The 12,359-nt window shown below is 34.5% G+C and overlaps 1 protein-coding gene across 6 annotated transcripts in view; it reads right to left on the minus strand.

Moving 5' to 3' along the window:
• RGS7 (regulator of G protein signaling 7) overlaps positions 1-12,359 on the minus strand; it is a 223,181-nt gene that overhangs the window by 39,299 nt on the left and 171,523 nt on the right. For all 6 annotated transcript variants that reach the window (XM_088524153.1, XM_088524156.1, XM_088524155.1 and 3 more), the window contains exons 9-12: positions 3,794-3,868; positions 2,612-2,710; positions 1,925-1,986; positions 283-393 (exon numbers count right to left, since the gene is read on the minus strand). In XM_088524153.1, coding sequence (XP_088380279.1) covers positions 283-393; positions 1,925-1,986; positions 2,612-2,710; positions 3,794-3,868 — 347 coding nt within the window. The remainder of the gene's footprint in view (positions 1-282; positions 394-1,924; positions 1,987-2,611; positions 2,711-3,793; positions 3,869-12,359) is intronic.

The raw sequence follows: 12,359 nt of genomic DNA on the forward strand, positions 1-12,359 counted from the left end.
CACAAAGGTAATATGCATGCACTTATGCAGAAGATTAGGGACTTGTTACCAGATTTTAAAAGGTGCCTTTTGTTCTTTTTTTTTGCCAGATTGCACAGATTTATTAATATGTATCTTTTCCCACACTGTAAAACTGTGAAGCTGGAAAGACCAAAAGAATACACATTTCCTTCATTGCTTTCCTACTGATACACCGAAATACACCTCTATCCGAAATCTTCATATTTCAAAGGAGCCTGAGCCATACCACTTTAACCCGAAAGAAGAAATAAAATTATATACCTGGCCTCCAGTTCCCAAAAAGTAGTGTCATCTGATATCCATGGATTGGAAGGATCAGGGGGCACAAGGAAAGGATCATATTCCAAATACTGCTCTGTATAAGCTAATAAACTAAGAAAACAAAAGCATCAAACATTGTTGTGTGAGGGAGTGAGGAAACTTGATCAGGTTACCACAGCTAACAAGTCACCTTACATCCAATGAGCCAGGTAACCAGCTGTGCACACACTCAGACATCATCTACAAACTCAAGCTAAAACGGATTTGCTCAAGTCTCAGTTTAAGAGTGCCAGGGATTCAATTGCCTGTGAGAAGGGAGGCTGGTTCAGATCTTTCTTAACAAGATCTGAAATAAACTACAAACTTTTCTAATACTTCTAAATAGCTTTTCATTAAGGAATATTTAGAGCTCCTTAACATGCTAATGAATTAAATCAAACATCCTCTTCCATGTTCATTTGCTTTTATAAAGGAACATGTTTTAAATCCCTATGGTTTAAATGACTATTTCCTTTAAAATCTGTTCTAAAACACTGTATGCTATTTAAGCCACATTCACTGGACCTATGGCTATAAGGTCTATATGTTTCCCATTTTTAAATACAGTTAATATTTTTATTATTCCCCAATCAAATGGCACTACTCAAAAACACATCTTGTTTTTGCAAGTCTTCAGTATTCATTGGTCTGGCTAACTTGAAGACACTTAAAATTTACTTGTGACCACCTCTCATACCCTTGTTCTTACTTTCCATCTCTTTTGTCCCTCCTCTTCATCATTATCATCAACATTATTGCGAACTGAGGACAATTATTCATCTTTTGGTTCCTATTTATATTTAGTCTATATTCTATCTTTATTATATAACAAATACATAACCTGTTCTCTTTATAAATCCATATGAATATGTGCTCTTGTGTGTGTTAGTCCATATATACACATCAGCATACATATATACAAGCATATCCATGTACACATACACATATATGAGGGGTATATATATATGGTTCTTCGTATATACGGTTCTTCATTTATGAAGAACCACTTCTGTTTAATTTCCTTTCTTTTACTACCTCTTAACTTTCTACAATTATCACTTTTTCATGTTTAACACATAGCAATCATTTTTCTCTTGTAAGCTGTGGTTAGTCTTTCTAAGGGGCACCTTTTTTGTTTTCTACTCCCTTCCTTGCATATTTTCATACTATTCAGAGAGCAAGTCCCAACAGTGTTACATTCCCTGACCTGAAGGAAGCTCAGAAGCACTCCATTTTCAAGGGCAGAGCTCCTCCCCTAATTACTTCCAATGCTTTATCTGTATTATTGCCCTTCTGAAATACCAAAACAGTAATCTCAGGCATCTTCCTGTTCATTCCCCTGTAAATGTAAGGTGAAACTCAGGACCACTTGATCAGAGGTTCCTTCCATGACTCTTGGATTTATTAGCAAACATATCAAGGAATGTCTGGGCCTCTGTAATCAATAAAAGAACATCATAGCTCATATTTATAGACTCTCATCACTTATTTCTGTGACACCTGAGCTGCCTTGTCTCTCCTTCTTTGCAGCTGTTTTATTCTGACATTTTCCCAATAATTAGCTGTATAATTGAAAAACCAGAAAATGTGACAATACACTTACCTCTCTGCAACTTTTGACATTTTTAATCGATGTCTGTCTAATTGCATTTGCCAGTGCTTAATCTGCACAAAGGAAAGCAAGGAGTGATATGAGTAATTCACTGTTTAACTCTGTTTCTGTAACTCTTTTATTAGGGCTGTAATTTAACCTTTATTTATCCTAAGGCACAGAAAAGAAGTATATCTTAGTGACAACATTTCAGTATTATAATTCTAAAGTAAATGGAATTCCTGTCATTGGAAAACATTTCTCAGAGACAAAAAAGTTGTCAATCTAACATTCTCCCGACAGGTTCATCAAAAGAAATCCAATTAGTCTCTCTGTTAGATTTGTAAAGCTACTAATGCTTCTCCCAATTCTAACACCTCAGGAGAGATCAATGAAGTATTTATGGTACATAAGTGTGTGAACACATATATGTGTATGGTGAGATGTAACCATTCCCCCAAACCTAACACTGAAGCGTGGAAATAAGGAGTGAGTAAACTACCTACTGCTAAAGAGACTAAAGGGCTTAACCGTGCAAAGAATCCACTGGCAACTGTTTCTAAAGCCTTTAACTGTTACTGAACTAAGCATTCAATAGATCTGTTCTGAATATACCTCCCAGTCCTGATAATTTTGGCTTAATATCTACTTTCTTAAAAGGTGCACATAAAAGTATACACTCAGAGCTATTTTTCAAACCTCTTGGTGCAGTTCATCTTCTGTGGGTGGCTTAGTCTCTGGTACTGGTGTGTGGGTAGGGCTGTGACTTCGAATATCGTTTTGTAAGCCGTAGACAGACTGTGCAAAAAATATGGGGAAAAAAAGCTGCTTTCAGGCAATTTATTTCATACACACCAATAGTAATTGTACTGGTTTTCTACATCATACTCAAAAAGTTAGCCCATACAATCTGTTTGTAAAGAACCTGTAAACAAGCCAGGTACTCAGATAAAACTGTACTTCTATACTGTGACCTAAAATCAAGACTCTCAGAAGGACCCAGTTTCATAATGCCACAGAACACTGTATTTATTTTTATTTTCTCTTTATATTAGCAACATAGGAAATATGGGGGTTGACTGAAAGGCATCAGTAAGTTGTAATGGCATTCAGGAAAGGAAGAAATTTTCACTTGGTGGAAGTGTAAAGGTACACTATCACAATAGATTATTTGGATGATTCTGAAATTTGTGATTAGTACTTGAAAAATTCATATAATCTGGAGCTTTCACTACTGTAAATAAACTATGCTAAAATTTTCTGTCAATCCAATTCCCTTTTTAAAACAGATCTTTTTTTTGTGGGTTGACACTAGAATATGCATCAAAGAGAGTACTTTAAAATTCTACATTATTGTACATTATTATGAACAGAGAATTTGATAGAAAACGATGGCCCAGACTATTTATAAATCCTTAGAGAACCTGTATAGTTCATATCTGGATCCTGTTTTAGAGGAAGGCTATTACTTTCACAGTTTCTGGCCAACCATTTGGGAAATATCTGTAAACTAGGGATATCACGACAGCACAAGGAGTACCGCTGATATAGAATATAGAGCATTCTTCATTATTTTCCTTAGCTATTGATAGAAAGATTTTAACATGCTTTACACAATCTACCAAACAACATACATAAAGTATGCAAAATAGATTATATTTTCATAATATCTGTGTACTTCTCCAAAACATTTCTTATGTGATAGCAGTTTATTTGCAAATTTCTTAATATTAAGTCAATTAATTAAGAGCTTATGAAATCAATACATTCATGTATCTGTTCATTTGAGTGAAAGAACAAATTATTTTAAGAAACTATGGAGCTTCACAGCGTAAATTACCCCAGCCTCCTCTTTTTATATAAGAAGTTAACAGAAGTTACCTTTCTCGTTTTATGTGGATTTCTCATTCTTGAAGACTTTTTTATATCCACTTCAGTGGTGTTTACGCATCCAGGCTATTAAAAGAAAATGAAAAGAAAGCACAAGGATAAAATCTGAGAATGAATTAGTTGTTCACTAGTTGTTTTCTGGGGTTCTTATTTTTTTTTGAGATACTCCGGTTTGTAAGGGGAAGAAGACAGATAATGAGAGGCATATAGTAACTTGATATCCTTCTGCAAGAGCTCCTAAAGAAGATATGCTGCATCCTAAATAACGCAGAATCTAAGTACTGTTTTGTGTTGCTTAGTGTAAGATATTCTTTTCTAATGAGCCTGTTTTGCAGGATCCCGTGATGACTTTTATGACATGCTTTCATGCTGAAAATACTAAGAGAAATGTGTAGAGAAGAAGAAGATATCCAAATGCTTACTATGTGAGGCCTTCATAGCACATAGTGATGCTATTTTCAGTTAAATTGTTATCAGCAGTATTTGGGAATTTGTGGGTGAGTCACTGAAACCCACGTGCTTAGAGTTACTAACACCATGAATCTGAAATAAAATAAACTCTCAAGACAACAGAAATGTCACGTCTTTCTGTTTTGTTTTTAAGTAGAAAGTATGACTTAATGAGACAAAATAAATAGAACTGTGCAATATTCTCTTCAGCTGTGAACCCCAGGCTCTCCTCAAGAGACTCTGCTTCTGCGTATCTTTCTTAAAGACGACCTTTTTTAAAAAAAAGAGGAAAATAAGATTGCATATTGGGCTTTGCTTCTCCAGAAAAGAAAAACAGGCTTCAACAGGCTCAACATAAGACTGGTTGTCTAAATAGAATGACTCTCCAAAGCATCTTATTTCACTTTCAAAGACTCATTCTCACTATCCTGTAGCCCAAAACACAAATCCCCTAGTTTCTTCTAATTCGCATACCTCTCTCTAAATATGAATTTTGTGTAGAAAAATGTTCTATGACAATTGCTGGAATCAACTAAAAGTAAGTATTACACTCTCAGGTGAGTTTTACCAATTTATTTTAGAAGAGTGGATTTCCCACTAAGAGACGGAGGTAGGAAATCTACTATCTAGTGCAAGCAGATCTTTAGTGGGAGTAGATTTCTTCAGCAGGAGAAGCTACATTTAGAATTTACTTGCCAGACAATTAAACTGGACTTACTATCACACTAATGATACAAGTCATGTCTCCTCAAAGTAATGTAAAACCCTTGACTATCTGTGGCTGAATATTCTCACACATATATTATTAAACAGACTAATGATACAAAAAAAATTAAATAACCTATCAATTCTTTAAATTGTATTCTTTAAATTTATAAATAAATGTTTATTTTAAAATAATACATGAATGCATGCTTTGACCATTTTACATTAGCAGCATAAACTGTTCTTCCTTCCTTATCAAGAATAAAAATAGGCACTGAGAAAATATCCTTGAGACTGCATCTTTTGAACTAGATTTAGAGAAGCACACTTTGTGCCTGTGAAAAGACAGGCACAGTCTTTTAACTCAAAATATCTTTCAACTCTCAAAGAAAAAGGTGGGTTGAAAAATATGCAACCCTGCATGACAGTCAACTTAAAGGCAGAAAGCAATTTCACAGGACAGTATATTGAGATATAAAGTTGAAAGGAAAACAATGCATCTACATCAGGATTATGCCAGAAGCTGGCAGTGAAGAAGGCATGATCTTTTAATAATATCTACACCTTTGAATGCAGCAATTCAAATAGTAGACACACTTACATAAGGCACAAACTGTTTTTTGGGTTTTCAGTTATGGGTTATTAAAAGTATGTCCTAGGGAAAAAAATAAAATCTTTTGAAGCCTCGTATTCTGTAAGATTTCAAGTCCACCAGCATTTAATTGGTATGAACAGATCTATGACGTTGGTCAAGGCAGATGAAGGGGCACAGCTGGTGGAAGGTGACAGGAGAGCAGTGGCAGGCACATATACACAGGGACATGTCATGAAGCTCCTGGACAAACAGGACGACACCTAAAGGACACAGCAGTTCCCTGACAACCTGTGGTAACAACAGGAGCTCAGGACATAGATCCTGAATTCAATCATTGGAAGCACCTAACGGAATCGGGACCAAAATTCATGCTGGCTTCTTAACCAAAGAAAATCTGTTAAGATGACTGAAGGCTACATGAGATATATTGTTTCTCTGCTGATGCCACATTTCATCTGTCATTACTAAGGAATAAGTAGCAAACATCTTTTGAGTTAAAATGAAAAAAAAAAAACTTCCATTATTTGAATATTTTACTAAAATTATTTAAAGTATTTGTGGGAAAATCTTTGCTGGACAATATTGCATTTTAGTCACATGCCCCCATTAACATAATTAGCATGTGTTTGGATACAATTACATCCAGCTGTGTTTTCTTTTTGTGTTGCTTTTTTAACCGGACTACCATGAATCAAATAGTGACATGCCTGTCATAGTATTCTGCTGCACGATTCCTATTTAGTGTGTAGCATATAATTTGCATACTAATACTGTAAATAGTTTTTAAACAGATTTCCTGGAAGACATGAAACCTTTTCTATGTGAGTAAACAGAGGGCTTACTTCTTTCAGGGCTAATATTGTGTATGAAAACAGTTCTGCTCCCCAGGTCACTTTCTTCTAGTGACTTTCCTGAAACTGTAATACAGAAATTTCATAACCATTTTTTTTGGAAATCTCTTTTGAAATATGCTTGCTGAAATGGTGGCATATATATGCATATATACATACATATATAAAAAAGTAGCTTCTTTTCATCTATTAGTTAACATTCCCACATCTCGAAGTATAAATGCCGTTATATTAGCTTGCCAGAGAGAACCTGTCACTCCAATGATGACAAGTTCTGTGCTTGGATACATGTATGCAACTAAATAATATCAAAGTTTTTACTATCTATATGAATGAATATAGATTTTTATTAATCCTACATCAATTACTGAATAACCATGTAAATATAAACAGTACTACTTTCTGTTGATGGTCACTAGAAAGGTATACAACAAGAGTAGGCCAAGAAACACAGCTGAGGGATGAAGTCTCCCTTGCCTTGCTTCTGCCTTGCAGCAGATTTGGATCCTGCTGTTCTTGGAACTTGAATGCTTGGATCTGTCTTGAGCCAACACTTCACAACAACGACCACCTGGGGGTAAGTTTGGTTAAAACAAATGCATTTGATATTCATAATCTGTCCCTGATAACAGTGGCAACAGTAAATTAATTAACTAAACTCTGTACTGTGCTAACAGTGAATTAACTTTTTACACCTGTAGTAAGTATTTGAAAATATTTGTTGTGTACAACAAATGGGAAATGTGACACTTTAGCTATGGTAGTTTTCCATCCACATACTGCAGAATTGCTAGTATTTAAAGTCTGTTCACTGTTCATCATTACACATTCCAAGAGTCCTGTACAAACAAGATTGTATCTTCCCTGTTTGCTACATATACAGTGTTTTTATTGTCTGGCTACAAAGCCAAAAGTAGCTACTACCAACACATTTTAATGTTAGAAACTCTTTGCTAGGACATACTTGCAATGTTCATAAATGTGAAATCCTCACCTGAAAGTAAATTAATTTTCATCCTGAAGTCAACTGAACTTTCTATTTCCTAAAGAATACAACTATTTAACTGTGAATCCACTCAACTAAGAATAAGCAAAATTGGGCTGTATTTGAGACAAATAAATCCACATATATGGGAGGGAATAACCTCATGCATTGGAGTTGTTTGGGTACTGAATGGCTCTGTAGGAAATGATCTGAAGCACAAGAATCCGAACATGAATCAGCTGTTATGTCCTCTTGGAAAAAAACAAAAACTTGGAAAAAACAAACCGTTTAGGCTTTGGGACTTCCCTTGACAAGATCTCTAGCTCCAAAATTTGTAATAAATTCTCAGATATGCTTGAAGAAACAGGAGAAATCTTAAAGGGGGCTTAATTATTAGGATACAAGTGATGGACGGCTTTCTTTAAATAAAAAAATTGCAACTCTTCTCCCCTCTATCAGAAAGCTAGGGTCATCCAAAAATCACTTGAGTACATATCCCCACCACAAGGTCCAGATACTTAGTGACTATGATCTTCATTATCCTGTTGCAAGTGATGATAGCAGATCATCTTTTTGTTCTTCTCCGATAGTAGTAGCTCCTTAAGTTTTACAAAAGTATCAAGAGCCATTACATAATGGAGTTACTTTAACTGAATTAATTAATTATAATGGAATTATTTATTATCTAAGGAGTGATTAGCACTGAGCATTCTTCTCTCTGCCTGCAACTCCAAGGGTATGTATCTCCTTCACGCTTTTCGTCCTTTTTAAATAATATCTTATTCTCATCTTCTGCATGATTACTTTTAGTACAGATGCCTCTCTAGAAACACCACAGAAAGAAAAATTTGGGGGATGATAGTCCGATATGGCCATGATAACTTTATATATGAATTGCAGTAAGACTGATGATGTTCATATATCCAGATACTATAAAGTTCTCTCATCTCCCTAGAACTCCAGACCAAACTCCTTTGAAATCAGCTCATATTTTTTCTAGTTTTTCCTTAATTTTTCCTATGGACTCTCTCTTCTGTAATAAATTAGTTCACCTGGGAAGTACAACTATACCTTCCAATTAACATCTACAAATCATGGTTGATTAGGAAGCAAATGCCAAGATTATTCTCAGATATAAATTTATTTGGCAGGATCTTTCTGACTTCATTCCCATATGCCTCAAGATTTATGCCTCGTAAGTTTGGTGCATAATCAGGAAAAAAATATATTGGAACACACTTGTTTTGCTAAAATGTCAGGTATTTTCACCGGTTTCTTCAACCTTTTCATTGCTTATCTTAAAAGAGATGCATTAAACTACTAAACAGAATCTTTATGGAACAGCAGACAGGGTAAATCAGTAGTGTGTGGATTCAGTGTAACACTGAAATACGTAAATACAATTTGGGAATGGATAGCATAGACCAGCCTCAGATTTACTTATATTCTGCAATATGGGTCTATTTTTAAAACTTGTGATACATCTGACAAGATATTGCAAATATGCCTGGATGTCAAGTAACATTATTGAAACAAATTATTCTTACACTGCTTAACTACTAATGCTTGTCTACATCAGCTGATAAAGATGTACAACCTGTTGGCTTTTAATAATGTAAGTACAAGTTTTCATTTTTTCTTATCCATTTATTGAACCTTTACTTTAGGCTGAGGATTACTCAATGTCAAATTTTAGTGAACTTATTGCTACAAAGGAAGAGATCATCTTGGTAAGAATTAATAAAAGCTTTGTTAGGATTAAGTGTTCTCTCCTGTTGGTATTAGTAGAGAATTATGGAGGTGGCGTAGAACGAATTAAAATGCTGAACATGCATCTTCATTAGCTAATTTCACTTTGATTCATTAAAGAACAGAGATAAATAATATATAGTTCCAGAGTTATTTATTAGATTGAAATGAAAGAGCAATAAACCTGATTGTCTCATCCACTTCAAATACACTATTGCAAAAATAACAAATTCTGGATAAACTACAGGTGAAGGCATAAATATTTAAGCATAAATTAAGCCCATTATAGACAGCCCGTCCTGAAAGGGAAACTCTTTACTGTTTGAACTAATTAGTAAACTTAACACATGCTTTATTTGATGACTTCTTTGAACATCTCTTGCTACTATTAAAATTGCAATCCCCTGTTGCTACACACTATAGTCTTAAACAAAACATGGCAGGGAGCGCAATCAATGGATAGAAAGTCAACTACAAAAAAACCTGAAAATAAAATGCATAGATATTTTTTAGTTAATATTAGTTAATAATGCAAAGAATTAATGCATATGAGAGAGAACTCCGTAAATCTTAGCATGGATTCTCACATTATCATTCTCTTGCTTGATATGGACAAATCTAGCGCAAACCTGAACTTTTACCTTAACAGAATGTTTTTTTATGATACTATTTTTGAATTTTTTTAATTTTGATTGGTTCATATGTCAGAGAAAGGCATAGTACTGAATTCATATGACAAGGACGTTAAAATTGAAATTACCTATGCAAAACTAGAAGCAGCATTAATGAATATATTGTATTGGCAGTGAAGTAATAGACTGAATTATTTTTAAAAGATAACTTATTTTCTAACTATTCTTCATTAAAAAGAAAAAAAAAAGATTATTTTAGATGTAGTGACTGGTTTTCAGAACCAGAAATGAGCCATGATTAAAAAGGATAATTTTAGTTAAGGCTGTATTAATGTGATTTCTGTGTAGTGAAAATTCCTGCAACACTGACGCATAAAGAAGCCTGTTAAATTTCTCTGTTTTGCTGCCTCTATGCTAAATACTCACAGTCATCATCATTATTTTTACACTTTTTGTCATGCATCCAAAAGCAGACCCCAGGAATTTTACTGATTCGATAGAGATGAATTTAGGTTTTCACTTGAAAGGTAACTTTTAACAAAGGAAAAGTTGGATCACATTTTTCTGAAGTGAACAGCAATAAAAGTGACATACAGAAATTAATTGTCTGCCCCTTGACTTAAGAGAAAATCCTAGATAGAATGCTTTGGATTAAAGAGCAAACTTCAATGACACAGAAACAAAAATCAGTGCATAAACACTGTAATTATTCTAGAAATTTCTTATTCTTTAGCTTTACTTCTTGGTCTATTTCTGACCTGAATTGGTTCTTAATAAAAATTAAGAACACCATCTCATTTTTTTCAGCATCCTTCTATCATCTCATCCATTTCACAAACATTTCACAGTTTCTGACTTCTTTCGAACTCTCCATTTTCACTTGGGCATTGTTGGGGAAAAAAAGAAGACAGGTTTCTTCTTCCCCACCCTTACCCAAGTATCATAGTGAATTACTATGCCAAATAATGTAAGTATCACCTCTTCCTTGAAGGTCTTACTTAGCAGGCTAACTCTAAGGTTTATAAATATCTCTCTCAAACAGATGCAAGTATGGAAGAAAAATGCTAAACCATTTTTCTGAAAAGGACATGTTGCATAAGGCTTTGTTTCATTAGCACAAGCCCAATTATCTGAGATTGCCAAGAGCTGCTTTGGCTGCATTCCCTGACCGCTACAGAGGTAACTCCCTTGTAATGACACATTATGAAACAGGTGCAAAAGAAAACTTGGAAATTGTATGCGGATATATCACTAAATAAGTTGGATGGTGTGATTCACATTTATTTCCTGGAGATGTTTAATGACTTCAAAAATATTATGATATAGCAGACAGATGTGTTCTGTGGCTAAACAAGTAATTGGCCCAGAGGAGTCCAGGATCTGCAGCATGTGAAGTGTGAAATGAAGGATTGCTCCACCTTAGCCAAGTTAAATTCATCTTTTTGCCAAGTCTTTGAGGTTGATCTTGAAGGACAGGATGGAAAAGTCATTGAAAATAAAAGCATCTAAAAGCAAGAAAAGAAAACACAGAACAAGTAACCACAAGTATCTCCTGCCTGACTCTAGACAACCTGGCAATCTTAAATACCACCTCAGAGACTGAGGGTCATATTCAGAGCAGGAAGCATAATTTTAAAATGTCAACAGGAGATGTTGGATTAACAGAGATAGCACCCTACAAAAAAATAAACAGAAAGAAAAGCTAACGGTGTGAGATATGTGACAAGACACACATAATTTTTAAAACAAAAAGATTACATTTTACTGACTTGCTACCAGAAAACAATGGCAAGAAACTGCAAACCCAGAAATCATACATATTTCTGAACCGTAGATGATTGGTGAATTAATTTTAAAGCCATGCTTGCCCTTTACACTGCAGAAGTCCCTACCAGTTGTACACACCCCAGATAAGTTGGCTTTCTACACAAAATTACACAAATACTGTGTTTTGTTTTAGAGCTAGAGATTTATTTTAGTCAAAATGTATACAGATGACTTTCAGATGACTTTCAGAACAAAAGGATGTTTTTGCAATTATCTTCTGAATTCATCCGAATTTCAATAATTAGCCAACAGGCTCTTATTCTGCATTTGATTTGAATTACATTAACGTGTAAATCAAAAAGAAAAGTGAATCCATTTAATAGTTTGCAACAGTGATACATCAGCTATCCTTGCTTGGTACCTGAAAGAGTGAATTTTACAGCAAGCCATAAAGACACTCTGCTGCTACTGTATTTGATATAGGTTTGAGAGTATTTCAGGAGATTTACTGGTTTAGTACCTGTTTGTGCTTTTTTGACAACTGTAAGATTAGGAGCTTTTAACTAACAAAATAATTCAGGAAAATTATGAGCTTTTTATGAAGTCTTTAATCAGGACTTTAACATTTATTTTAAAACAAGAATAGCTTCTTAATTTCTTTTGCCTGGAGGAACTGACTTCCCCGATTTAGCTTGATTTATTACTGCTTGTTGACTAAAGCCCTAATCCTCCTAAGCAATTTTTGCTCAGTTCTGTTGCCTGTTATTTATACAAGTTACAAAATTAGAGAAATTACACTCTTTCTGGGCAGATGGCTTTTTAG

Source organism: Tinamus guttatus, unplaced genomic scaffold, assembly GCF_059628265.1.
Source record: "Tinamus guttatus ecotype Peru unplaced genomic scaffold, ASM5962826v1 Tinamus_guttatus_pri_ptg000208l, whole genome shotgun sequence".
Classification (NCBI taxonomy): Eukaryota; Metazoa; Chordata; class Aves; order Tinamiformes; family Tinamidae; genus Tinamus; species Tinamus guttatus.